The sequence below is a fragment of the Phyllostomus discolor genome, chromosome 1 (genome assembly GCF_004126475.2).
Source record: "Phyllostomus discolor isolate MPI-MPIP mPhyDis1 chromosome 1, mPhyDis1.pri.v3, whole genome shotgun sequence".
In the NCBI taxonomy this organism is placed as follows: domain Eukaryota; kingdom Metazoa; phylum Chordata; class Mammalia; order Chiroptera; family Phyllostomidae; genus Phyllostomus; species Phyllostomus discolor.
In genome coordinates this window covers 143,628,712-143,641,088 of record NC_040903.2, presented here as the reverse complement: position 1 = coordinate 143,641,088, position 12,377 = coordinate 143,628,712, and the positions used below count along the sequence as shown (strand labels likewise).

General features: G+C 53.4%; 1 protein-coding gene across 1 annotated transcript; it reads right to left on the bottom strand.

Annotated features, from left to right (window-relative positions):
• Window positions 1–6,767: 6,767 nt before the first annotated feature.
• On the bottom strand, window positions 6,768–11,130 carry CEBPE (CCAAT enhancer binding protein epsilon). Its single transcript, XM_028506286.2, has 3 exons — window positions 10,955–11,130; window positions 7,850–8,468; window positions 6,768–7,270 (listed from the first exon to the last, which is right to left on the bottom strand). Exons 1-3 carry the CDS (start codon window positions 11,128–11,130, stop codon window positions 6,935–6,937), a joined length of 1,131 nt encoding a protein of 376 aa, XP_028362087.1. The 3' UTR covers window positions 6,768–6,934.
• Window positions 11,131–12,377: the final 1,247 nt, after the last annotated feature.

The following is a 12,377-nucleotide window of genomic DNA, read 5'->3' as shown; positions in this document are numbered from 1 at the left end:
AAATTCTTCCTGATCTCTCAAGATCCAGCTGAGAGGTTATCTGCCTGTTGAGACTTTCCTCCTCAGGCTGAGTTAGTTTGCATATCCTCTGTTCTCCAATAGCGTTTCTTTCACATCTTTGAAGTAGCTCTTATTATACTCTCCTGACATTTATTTTTGTGTCTGTTTCCTTGTTAGACTCTGGGCAGGGGCTGAGTCTGACTCATCCCTGCTTCTTTGAAAAGGTGCGAAATAGTTGCCGAGAAGTAGTGGAGGCAAGAGATGAAAGTGAGGATAGAACAAGGAGGTAAGGAGAAAGGGTGAGGATCACAATCATTTTACTGAGCACTTTCTTTGTGCCTGGACATTGTTCCAAGCACTTTACACTCATGTGATCCTTTCAGCAACCTGTCCCAATTTTACAACTGAGGCACAGCAAAATTTGTCAACATGGGTAGGTGGAAAATGTGGGATTTGAATCCACATAGTTAGGTTCCTGAGCACAGGCTTTAACCCATCATGCAATAGTGCTTCTTAAGTGCACAGCTTGAAGGAGAAATAAAGCTGCAATGAGAGGAACAGGATGAGAAAGATGAGGTTGAGGAGAAAAGGTAGAGGTGAGGAGAGATCCTGAGAAGGAGAGGGTGAAGGCAATGGTAAAAGAGGGTGGAGTTAGGAGAATGGAAGTTAGAGGGGATGGGGATGAAGGTGAGAAAGGGTGTGGAGCTAGGGATAGGAAGTTAGATAGGGATAAGGAGAAGGGGTGTCGATGAGGAAGGGGTGGAAGTGGAGGAAACATTGTGGGAGGTAGGAGGACGTGCGTGTGAGGTGGAGAGAGGAGGGAGCTGAGCGGAGCAGTTGTCCTAGGTTGTGTATCGTTTGTAAGGCTATCGAGCACGCTGATCTCTGGGTTCCCTCACCCTTTTATCTCTAACGCTTTTCTCCATTCCACCTTAGCAAGCCACTCCCAGACTCAGGCCCAGAGCCTTATCATCACCAGAAACTGTAGCACCAATGAAATAACTGAATCAAACATCCCACTCTCTGATATGATCTCCTTTCCCTGTGTTTGCTCAAGTCGGCTCACTGCAACTGTTCTACAAGCTCATCGAAGAACCATTAGCCCTTCCTGTCTTTTCATCTCTCTTTGTCCACTTTAGGTTCCAGCTTTACCACTAAATCCCTCTTTTGTAAGTGCCTTCAGCTCCCCTTCCCAGTCTGTCCTGTCCATCCTGCCTCCCTGAGTAAGCCCCACCTGCTGCGGAGCAGCTAAGGAGCACTGAAGGAAATTGCCCAGAGGACAGACTGCTGTCACTCTAAATTTTTTAGGTGCTCCCAAGCCAGAAATCTCAGCACTCAGCTTCCTCTTCTATCCTCAGCAAGTAGGAATTTATACCTTCAAGCCTCCTTCTCTGAGCCTCCTGCTCAGTCGTTTGCAATCACCTCTTCTTTCATGGTGAAATAGGAGTCAGCCCCAGCCTGCTGCAAACCTGTTTGTGTTCCTACCTGTGTCTACCACCACCTCTTCTTTCTCGTTAGGAGAGGAAATGTCTTCTTCCTTTGGAAGGTGTTTTCTCCCGCTGGTGCTCTGGACCCATCCATCGGAGTGAGATGTGGTCTCAGCCCCTCTCTGCCCTCATCTCCCCACTCAATCCAGTCTGCCAGGAAGGGTCTGCATCTAAGGACCTTTGCATACACTTCTTTCTGCTGGGAACCACATTTGCCAGACTGACTCCTACTTACCTTTTATTATATTTTAAAAATATTTTATTTATTTATTTTTAGAGAGAGGGTAAGGGGGGAGAAAGAGAGAGAGAGAGAGAGAAACATCAATGCATGGCTGCCTCTCGTGCACTGCCAACTGGGGACCTGGCCAGCAACCCAGGCATGTGCCCTGACCAGGAATTGAACTGGTGACCCTTTGGTTTGCAGGCTGGCACTCAATCCATGAGATACCTGTTTATATGTTACTTGCTCAAAGAAGCCTTTCCTGATGCATTTAAATATCTGTCACAATCACCTTTTTACTTTTGCCACATAGCACTGTCCACAATTTAGAATTATATATTTCTTTGCGAGATTCTGTTTGTCCCCCTCACGAATCTGTAAGCCCCACAAGGTCAGAGGCCGTCCTCCTTCTTTATCCCATAGCTCCCATAAGAAGCAAAGTGCCTGGCATGGAGTCGGTGTTATTAAGTATTTTTTTTTAGCAAATGAATGACTGTAGTGAAAAGGCAGGATGGAGCTGAGGGAGGAGGAAAGATGAAGATCGAAGTTGGCAGGTGAGGAGAGTAGATGGAGAGTGAGGGGTGAGGACGGTGACAAGGACAATGAGCAAAGGTGAGGCTAGGGATGGAGGGGAGAAGAGGTGGGGAAAGGACCAGGGGTCTTCACTGGGCCTGAGTAAGCCCCCCAGACCCTGAGTGGACTTCCCAGGAACTCTGTCTCTTGGCCACGCTGCTTGTGAGGTTTGAAGGCAGAGCCAGTGGGCGGAGTAAGACTTTATCTTGGGGTGCAGCCCTAACCTCAGATGGTGACAGAGCTGGAGCCAGCAGGGGTTTTGCAAACCGTCCCGATTGCAGCAGGCCGGCAGTCTCACTTGGGACGGGCGGGCGGGGCGGGGGCTTATCTCCCGAGGACAGCCCTAACCTCAGATGGTGACAAAGCGGGAGCTAGCAGGCGTTTTGCAAACCGTCCCGATTGCAGCAGGGCTGGATGGTCTGGCCAGGGGTGACAGTGCTAGGTGTGGGGGCAGCGGGTTTGGACAGCTTGGGGCTCTCTTGGGGGGAAGCTTGGCTTCTGAGGCGTGGGGGATGGACCCAATCTGTGTATGGCTTGCCTCTACCTACCTCAGATCTCTGTTATACAAGAGAAAGGGGAGGCTCTGCAGGTGGGTCTGTCCCTATTTAAGGAAGTCTTCCTTTTCCTGAGTCCTAGGATACTTCTGCTGCTCCCTGAAGTCAGAATTGATGGCCAGGTGCAGACATTTTCCTCTGAAAATACACATCTCCCCGTGGGTTAGCCTTGGGAAATTTTTTTTTACGTGCCATGGAAGTTTTTTTCTGAGGCCAGGCCGGGCCTGCTTATAGGAGAAATTGACAGTGGCCAGCTAGGAGTCCTGTCCAGGTGAACCATTCCCACTTTGGAGCAGCCCAGGCTGAGTCAAAGAGGAGAGAGAGGTCTGCCTGCTGGGGGCCGGTGAGGGTGCTGGGAAGTGACTGGCTGTGGAAGAGAAGGTGCACAGACCCTTAGCCAGCCCTGGCTCTTGTTGCCTTGGCATCTCCTGTGCGGTCCCCTCCATGCCATAGTCCCCTCACTGCCATGGGGTAGGGTAGGAGGTGGAGGTGAAGAGGCGCCTTTCCACCCCCACAACCCCAACCGGGATCTTGCAACACTGGGATGGGGGCCCTGGGGGCCCAGGAGTGTGGCAATCTGTGGGGGTGGGGTGGGGAGGTGTGCACGGAGCAGGGGGAGAGGCTTTCACAAGCGGCCTCCACCATGACTGACCTTGGCAGGCTCACCTTGGGCAGCTTCCCCCTCTCCGCAGTATCTCCAAACAGCCTTCCTCCTGGGCCGCTTCCCTGGGGCCTGAGATCCTATCTCTCAGCTCGGAACTCTTATGCTGCTCCCAGTTATGCTCATGGAGGAAAAGTGGGCCTGAGCTGTAGATTCTAAACCAAAAGGAATGCCTGTGTGTGCTGTTTGCACCTTGACTTGCAGGTTTTCCCAAGTTACTGTGTCTCCAGGTCTCGGGCCTTTCCCCAGGCCGAGGCGGGGGTAACCGGCCTCCCTTCCTGGGGACTCCTCCTTTGGGCCGTGGGCTTTAGCTCTGCCTTTTGGTGGGAGCAGAGACAAGCCTGCTCTTTGTCCCACCCCAGCTTCTTAGGGACGGTCCTCCCCAGAAGAGGGATAAGAGTGTCTGGAGGGAGGAAGGGAGGTCTTTTTCTTGCTTATCCCCTTTCTCCTTCTTTCCATTCCACCAGCCTCCCTAGGCTTCCTTCCTTTTTCCTGATCACCCCGACACGTTAGGGCCTTGGCATTCGTTCTCCCTTCTGTTCGCCCTTTTCCCCAAGACAGCACATCTGCTTCTTTATTGAGATTTTTTAGGTTTCGATTTAAATGTTACTCCTCAAAGAGACCATATCTGGCCGCTCCAGCTAAAAATAGCCTTCCCACCTGCTTGTTTATTCGGTTTCCCCATTGGGCCTATTCAAATTGAGTAATTAATGAACGTAACAAAGGTGCTTTACAGAGGTGTGAACGAAGAGGATTAAGGGGAGGCAGCATGGGGTGGTAGCAGCAGGGGGGCCCTCACCTCCTCAGGCTGTTAGGGCAGGAATTCTGTGAGGAGGAGCTGTGGAGGGTACTTGTGCTGTCAGGGAGGGGCTCGGGACCAGCACCTCACCGCACTCTCCTGTTCCACCTGGTGCATAGCAGGATGACCAAGAAGGGACAGAGAAGATGCTCCACACACTTGTTTGTTGTCTTTTTCTTTCTGCTCCTTCAACTAAGAGCTGCATTTGTCTTAGTCACCGCAGTGGTCTGGGCACCTTGCGAGGACCTGGCACAGGAAAGATGCTCAACAAACACTTGCCTGGTAAGTTACTTTGGCCCAAATCAGTTGGGGTCAGGGTAAAAGCCTTGTTCACAAAGTATGACATCTGGTTACCTGTTGTACCCACCCCCGCCCTGGATATGATCTGCTGCAGAGGATTGGGGTGTGCTCTCCACTCTGTGTCACACTGGGGCTGGTTGGGCCCTTCTCTCCTACTGGGGCTGTGGCTCTTCTCCAGTTCTGGTGCCAGCCACCTGCCCTGAGGAACCACTGGGGCAACCGGAGCTGGGAGGAGACATGTTTCAGAGCTGTGGGAAAGAAGCCTGGGGGTGATGCTGAAGCAACCCAGGTCCCATCACCCAGGACACTGAAGATAAGTCACAGGGCAGTGGTCTTGAACGAGGAGGAGGAAATCCAGAGGTTGAGTCACCCAGTGTGTTCTGTACAACCCCCCCGCCATGCAACCCATCCCCCTGGGCTGAAAGGAAGGTGCAGGATTCTTCCAGGCATCCACAGAAATCGGCACCTCCCCCTTCCAAATTCAGGCAGCTCCAGGGGTGGGGTTCAGATCTGGCTGCCCAAACCAGACCTGGGGCAGGGGATCCAGGGCACAGATGTAGGGCAGCCAGTGCCAAGAGACACTGAGGCAAAGGCAGGAGAGGGATGAGTCCTGGGAAAGGCAGTCATGGCACACAAGAATGCCCAAGATGTGGAAAGGCTCTGACACTGGGAATGTGGAGAGAGAGAGGGAGCGGGGGAGAGAGACAGAGAGAGGAAGTGAGGGTGCAGACCCCAGTTTCTCTGCCTTTCAGAAAACTGGTGGTCTAGGAGAAATTCTAGCCTGTGTTGTGTCTCTCTTCCTGTCTCTGCTGGGCATTCCTGATCACTTGTGACGGAAATTCAGTTGCCCTGCCCTGTGCTATGTGCCTCTGAGGGGAGGTGTGAGCTCCGGGTACACAAGCAGGTGCCCTGTGCTGAGATAGCAAAGGGGCTGAGTGAGCTTCGGGAGAATGTCTCTTTCCCCTCAACTGCTTTATCTATAAAATGTGGCTCACACTATCTTGCTTCTCTGAGGGCAAAGCCCACCGGATGATCGGATGATCGCTTGAGGTCTTTCCCAGCACCTCTTTTGATCTGTGATTTTATGGAGCTAATTTCTGTTCTGCCCCTAACCAATCTTGTAATTTTGAGTAAATCCCTTCCCCTCTCTGAGGCCTCAGTTTTCTCACCTGCAAAATGAGAAGTGTAGATGAGATCTCTGAGGTCCTTTCAGTTCTAGCAGAATGGAATAATAACAGCTATTCACACCGGCCCTGTTGTAGGTAGGCCCTGTTATCTATGAACTGAACAGCACTGCTCCCATTTTGCAGATGAGGAAACTGCAGCACAGAGGGAAGTAACTGGCTGCTGGTCACACAGCGAGGAAGTGGCAGAGGGAGATTCAAACGGAGGTTCTCAAGCACTATACTATTGTGCTTCCTAGGTGAGAGTTCTGTGGAAGGGAAAATGCTCTAAATGCGCACTTTCACTGGTACAGGCAGCTGTCATCTTCCACGCTATCAATTTTCTCACATACAAGCAGGACTCTTCCAACAGATTCCTCTCCCAAACACTCAAATGCTCATGTGTTGGGGCCCCAGGGGGTGAGGGCCAAGATGGGAGGGGGTGGGAGGGAGCCATGGGGACATGTCAATCTGGTGGACTGAAGTCAAGGATCTGGAGATAGGGGACTGAGTCCTGGATGAAGAGCTAATGGTCCACAAATATGGCAGAGTCATCTGGAATTTTCTTGGTCACCTGGGGCAGGAGCTCCCAGATGCTACTTCAAGGTGAGGGAGAACAGGGCTGGGGTCAGCAGGGACTGGGTGGTGCTGGATCTCCCTCTAAGCCACAGAGCTCTGTTAGGACAGTAACCAGAGGCTGAGCCAGGTCCTGTATGGTGGCAGGAAGGTGCTTTCAGTGCCCAGAGGACAGAGTAGGGTTGGGGGTGAAGAACAGAGTGACAGATGCTGTCTGGCCAGGTGCTGTCTTGGGGGAGAGCTATGAGCAGCATGTCTGCTGAATATTCAGGAAAATTCCCAAATATTCATTTGGGCATGGAGTCAAGAGGTAGTCACATGCATTCCCAGGCCCTCACTACAGCTTGGTTTGCTGTCTTTCCTTCTGCAGGGCCATGCCCCCCTCCCCACACATACATTCACACAGGCCCAGGCCCAGTGTACAGCCCCAGTACTGAGTCACAGTGCAATTTTATTCAGCTGTAGAATCATATGCTGAGGTCTGCCCTCCTCCCTTGCCACCCACTGCCATTTGTCCACAGTCCATGTCTCAGGCTTGGCCTGTGAGGGGTTCTAGGACCCCAGCAGGGATCTCCAGGTACCCACAGTCTACCAGCAGGGCTCAGCTGCAGCCCCCCACACCCTTGATGAGGTTGGCGGCCTCAGGGATCTGGCGGAAGAGGTTGCGAAGGGTGTCCAGCTCCTGGGTCAGCTGCTCCACGCGGCTTCGGAGGCGCTCATTTTCTGCCATGTACTCCAGCACCTTTTGCTGTGTCTCCAGAATGCGCCTCTTGGCCTTGTCCCGACTCTTACGCACGGCAATGTTGTTCCGCTCCCGCCGCAGCCTGTACTCCAGGCTGTCTTTGTTCACTGCCTTCTTGCCCTTGTGCGAAGGGCCAGCGGGAGAGGATGCCTTGAGAAGGGGGCTACAGGGGGCTGCAGCAGCAGCCAAAGGTGCCTGGTGGGGAAGGCACGGAGGGACAAGAGGTGAGGGCTGGCCAGGAAGCAGGGTGGCGGCAGGGTGAGAGTGCTGGCAGCCAGAGCACACTTAGGCCTCAAAGGGATGTGGGCTGCAGAGCCAGCTCCTGGTTCCCGGTCAGAACAGCCTTGGCCCTGCTAGATACCCAGGGTCCCTGTTCTGACTAAAACTTCCTTTCATGCTCCCACACTCTGAGGATGCTTTCGTTCAATCTATCTTGTTTCCAGTTCTATGATCAGCGGGCATTTCTTCTTCTAGAAGTAGGTTCCAGAGAAAAAGGAGGAGGTGGGCAGCAGAGAAGCTGGTGGAGGCCTGAGATCAAGGCAGTTCAGCTGGGCACAGAGACTGCAGGACACAGCAGGCTCCAGGGTGGGAGCGAACTCACAGAGAAGGAAAGCAGGGTCATAGTTGGGTGGTGGGTGCAGAGGGCTTTGGGATGGGCCAATTTCACAAAGCAACGCCAAACACAGACCAATTAAGAATTTAAGCAGGAAGCTCAGAGTTTCCCCATCCATACCGGCCTCTCTCCAGCCCCAAGGAGAAACGATCTGCTCTTACCTTGAGGACACGCAGGGGCTGGCTGGGTGCTGCCAGGGCCGGGGGCAGGTGCATGGCTGTCTGCCCGCAGTGTGCCACTTGGTACTGCAACGGGTTGTAGCTGCTACGGCTGGCCCCTCGGCTGCCCTCGGGCCCCCGAGGCTCCTCCTTCACAGCCACGGCCCTGGGGTCGTAGCTCCCTGGGCTGCTGTAGATTCCAGGCCCCAAGGCCTTCCTGTCTGGGCCGAAGGTATGTGGGGGGTAGGCAAAGGGCCGAGGGTCAGGTGGCAGGTAGTGAGGGAAGGCGGGGGTTCCAGGGCCCTTGAGGCCTCGGGCCTCCGGTGCAGGCTTCACAGCGAAGAGGTCAGAGAGGAGCTGCTCCTCCCCAGACTCGATGTAAGCAGAGAGGTCGATGGAGGCTTCATGCTCACACATGTCCCCCAGCTCCCCAGGCCCCGCTCGGGCCCCTGAGAACTCGAGTGCCTGCTGGCCAGCCCGGGGCTCACACTCGTAGTAGGTCCATGAGACATGGCTGGTCCGCCCCCTGGGCTCCCCGCCCCTGAGCCCTGCTCTAGGGGCACCCTTGGGATGTTTGGCCTGCCCTTTCTCGATCTCTCCCTGCCCTAGATTTGCCCTAGATCTGCCCTCTCAGTCTCTTCTGTCACCCACTCCTATGTGGCCTCTCTCCTCCCTCCTCTGCTGTTTCCTTTTCCTTCCTCTCTAGTCAATGCAGCTTTTCTCTTCCCTTTTTTCCCCTCTCTCCTTGGGGTGTCTCAGGGAGGGCAGGGCGCACCCCAAGGGAGGGATACAGGCCTTAGAGAAATAGGGCCCCCAGCCTGTTCAGCGGTTGGGGCACTCTTTGGTTAGAGTTCAAGCCAGAGCTCTGAGCTGCCCAGGAGCTGATGCTTCTGGGAACGCCTTCCCAGTCCCCGTTGAGTCCAGGGTCTTCCAGAGTCCTTGCTGAGGGCAACACCTCCCTCTGAGGGTCCTCTTCCCTCCAACTTCCAAAAAGTTCTGTGCAGAATGAGGTGCCAAGTCAGAATGAACGGAGAACACCCTCCTCGGTGCCGACCCCCAGCTTGGGCTGAGCTCCTCCCCTGACACACCTCTCTCTGCCCCCCCCCCCCCAAGGGCTGGGCTCCACCCAACCCTGGGGGCAGTCAGTTCCTTTTGTAGCCCCACCTTCCAGGGCATTCTCCTGGTTCAGGCTAGGGGGTGTTTGAGGGGTTTAGGAAGTTAGGAAGTACTGATAGGTTCTGAGACCAAGTGATGCAGGGGGACTGTGTCGTGGCTCAGAGCTTGCTCATTTGCTAGTTTTTTTCACAAGGCCTGTGCATTAGCCCAGACACTCACGTTTCCCATAGCTTTAGCAGCCTGGCACTGGCCCTGAGGGCCTGCCTGGACTTGGCTGAAGCTCCTGGTCAGGACTTGAGCCCTGTGCCCCAGGCCCAGGCAAGTTACTGACCCAAGGACTGACTGTCACACTCTGGTGGCTCCAGAGCCTCTCTCTTCCAGCTGCCCTGTGCTACCAGAGTCTCAGGCTGCAACTCTGCCCTGCTCTGGTCCTGGGGCTCTGCCCCATTTCCTGTGCCCTGGCCACAGGGCTCAGGCGCTCGCTACAGCTCGGTTTGCTGTCTTTCCTTCTGCATGGCCATTCTCTGACCTCGATGCATGTCTCTTGGGTCCACTTCCTCTTGTGAGGCTTGAGAAGCCTTTGTCTTTTGTCATCACCTCTTCCTGGGGCTCTGTTTCAGGGTCTTCAGGAGAAGCTCAGGGCTTTCTCTCTGTAGCTTTGGTCTCATGGGAGGCCTCCCCTCCGTTCCCTTTTCTTTGGGTACTCCCCACTCCCTTCTGTCAGAGTCACTGTTTGTGACCCTGCTTTTACCTTTTGAGTGAATTTCATCTGTAAAAGGGACTATAGGTTCAGTGAAGAAAGGCACAATAGAAATGTGTTACTGGCTCTTTTACTATAAGCAAATGCTGGGAGTGGGGGGTGGGGTGGGGGAGAGGAGGTCCCTGTGAGGAGCTTGAGGTTTTATAGGTCAGGCACACCAAGGGCCAGGCCACTGTGGGGCAAATGCAGAGGGGATATGCAGTGGCATTAAACACTACAATAAAGTAGGCAAACAGGGCTGCCTACAAGTCAGGCAAGTTACCCCTCTAGGGAGTATGCTCTTCCTCCCTTCTTCCCCACCTGCACAATACCCCAGGAGCTTCCCGTGCAGGTTTTGAGCCCTAAAAGCCCTGACCTAGCATGGGAAGATCTTCGTACATCCCAGAGACAGATTTCAGGAACCAGATGGGGAAATTTGTTCTGCCTTTTCCCTATTTCTAAAGACCCTGTGGCAATAGGTACCACAGCTGAGCTAATTCGGTTTGGCAGCAGTGCCTCTGCGGACCATTAGGTGGCAATATAGTTCCAAAATGCGGATTTGAGGGGCTGCTGGGGTCTGGAATCAGGTTGCCGACAGAGGGCAGCCTCCTACAGCCCTGGTGTGGGGCAGGGGGCGGGGGGGAGGGGCGGGACACAGGCGTGGGGGGGGGGGGGCGGCGGTCCGTGGGGAAGGAGGAAGAGGGAACATGACTGGGAAGAGGACTTGAGGTGCAGTTATAGGGAGGGTGCGCAGGCTGACAGGGCCTTGTCAGGAAGGCCTGGAGGAAAAGTTCTGTCCCTCCCCAACTTTGAAATACTAGTGATGATGGTGAAAGCCTGGCGTTTTCTGGTGTTTGAGACTTACACGTTTTCATGTTGATAGTTTCCCTGTGAATTAAGTAGGAAGGTAAGCAAGACAGATAGTATTTTTATCATTGCCTTACAAATGAGGAAAACAAAGCTGAGGGGCAGAGCCGCCCGAGGTCGTCCAAGCATGTTGTGTAGGTCGTGAGGGAAAGGGCAATGGGACAGCTCCTGAAACCCCCCCTGGCAAGTAAGGATAGAGAAATGGGGAGCTCTGTGACTCAGAGAGCCTTCTTTGCTCTCAGTCCGCCACCCTGGGAGAGCAGGAAGGCATCAGCAGTGAGGGAACTGGCGCTAGGGAAAGCAGAGAGGTGTGCAAACAGCCGGGGGCAGGGAATGAGCGAATTTGCTGCTTGGCTGTGGGGAGATAATGATCTCTCATCTCTCACCTTCCGGGTTGCAGGCTGAAGTTCCGGGCGTACTGGCATCGTGTGTCCTGGTAACCAAGGGGTTTGGCAGGGCGAGAGGTGCTCTGGGTATTTGGGCAGGGGAGGAGGGCGTGCTGGGTAGGGAGGGTGGGGAGAGTATTGCCAGTCAAGGGCTGGGGGATTTTTGGGTACTGCATAACTGCTCAGGAGCAGAAAGAAGTCCTCCCTGGTCAGCAGGATAATCTTCTCCTTGCCCCTGCAGTTGCTACCTGTTTGTATTAACTGAAGCAATGCATGTGTATTATTTTATTGACTCTTAACCTGCATCAGCTCAAAGCCACCTCTTTCATCAAGCCTTTCCAACAGGGAGGCGATTGAGCGTGGTAGTGAGGTACGTGTCAGAGATAACTGGGCTCAACTCCTGCCTTTGTCACCAGCTTGATGGCCTTGGACAAGCTACTTAATCTTGTAAAACAGCAGTAGTCGTGCCTACTTGGTCAGGTTGTTTAATTAAACTTTGAATAAGATAATGTGCAGAAAGCAACATTCAGTCTCGTTCTGCCCTTCTTCTGTCCACCCGCTGCAGTTTATCTGTGTCTCCTAAGCAGATGTACACTGTCTGCAGCCTCTTCTGGTGCTTCAATTTGACAGATGCTTTTGAAAACTCAGGGACCAGGCAATGCGTGGGCTCCGGGGATCTGGCGGGTTCAGCCCTGGCCTGCAGCAGCTGGAGTCCAGCCACATCGGGTCCCAGTCAGTGATGCCATGAAGGTCACACATCTGTGCCATCTGTGGTCTTGCCTTCGTCTGCTCAGAGACTACTGCTCCTTGAAGGAAGAGTCAGATACACCTTTTGGACCTCCTCAGCTGTAGCGACTGAATTGCCTGAATTAAAATTCAGGACAAGTGGGTGGACAAGTATGAATATTCTTATGGGGAAAATGAACAAAATATTTGAAGACTGTGCTGAGTTGGAAAATTCAGGAATAAGTTTGCTATTCCACAGCACATAGAATGATTCTTGGACACAATGGTCACACAAAGATTTGTTGTGTGACTATATTAATAAATGAATGCTTAAGCAGCTGTGATTTCAGTGACCTCCAAAAGTCTCCCAAGTTCCCTAAGGTCTGAGCATCTGAGTTCCTAGCATTAAAGTGGCTGACAAGGTTAAGACAGGTGAACTGCCCAGGTTAAAAATAAATGCATGTTGCTCAGGAAAAGACTCACATTATTGCATTGGACCAGGTTGAAAGATCAGCAAGTATCACCTCACAGAGAGAGAGGGAGCCCCCAGGGACAAGTGTCTCCATGGAGCAAGAGGGGATAGGGGAGGGCTAGACTTGCCGGAATGGGGTGACATGAAGGAAGACCTTGGGCCACCTAGGGAAAGGAAAAGTGTGTACTGGAAAAGAAGGGGTCCCAAAGGGTAGCTGTGAAGCTT

Excerpts from the sequence above, each read along its gene's own strand:
- CEBPE (XM_028506286.2), bottom strand. The coding sequence starts at position 11,130 with ATGCAGTACCCAAAAATCCCCCAGCCCTTGACTGGCAATACTCTCCCC. Across the intron at positions 8,469-10,954 it reads TTCAGCCTGCAACCCGGAAG|ATCTAGGGCAAATCTAGGGC; the intron begins GTGAGAGATGAG and ends CTGAGAGGGCAG. Across the intron at positions 7,271-7,849 it reads AGCCCCTGCGTGTCCTCAAG|GCACCTTTGGCTGCTGCTGC; the intron begins GTAAGAGCAGAT and ends CTTCCCCACCAG.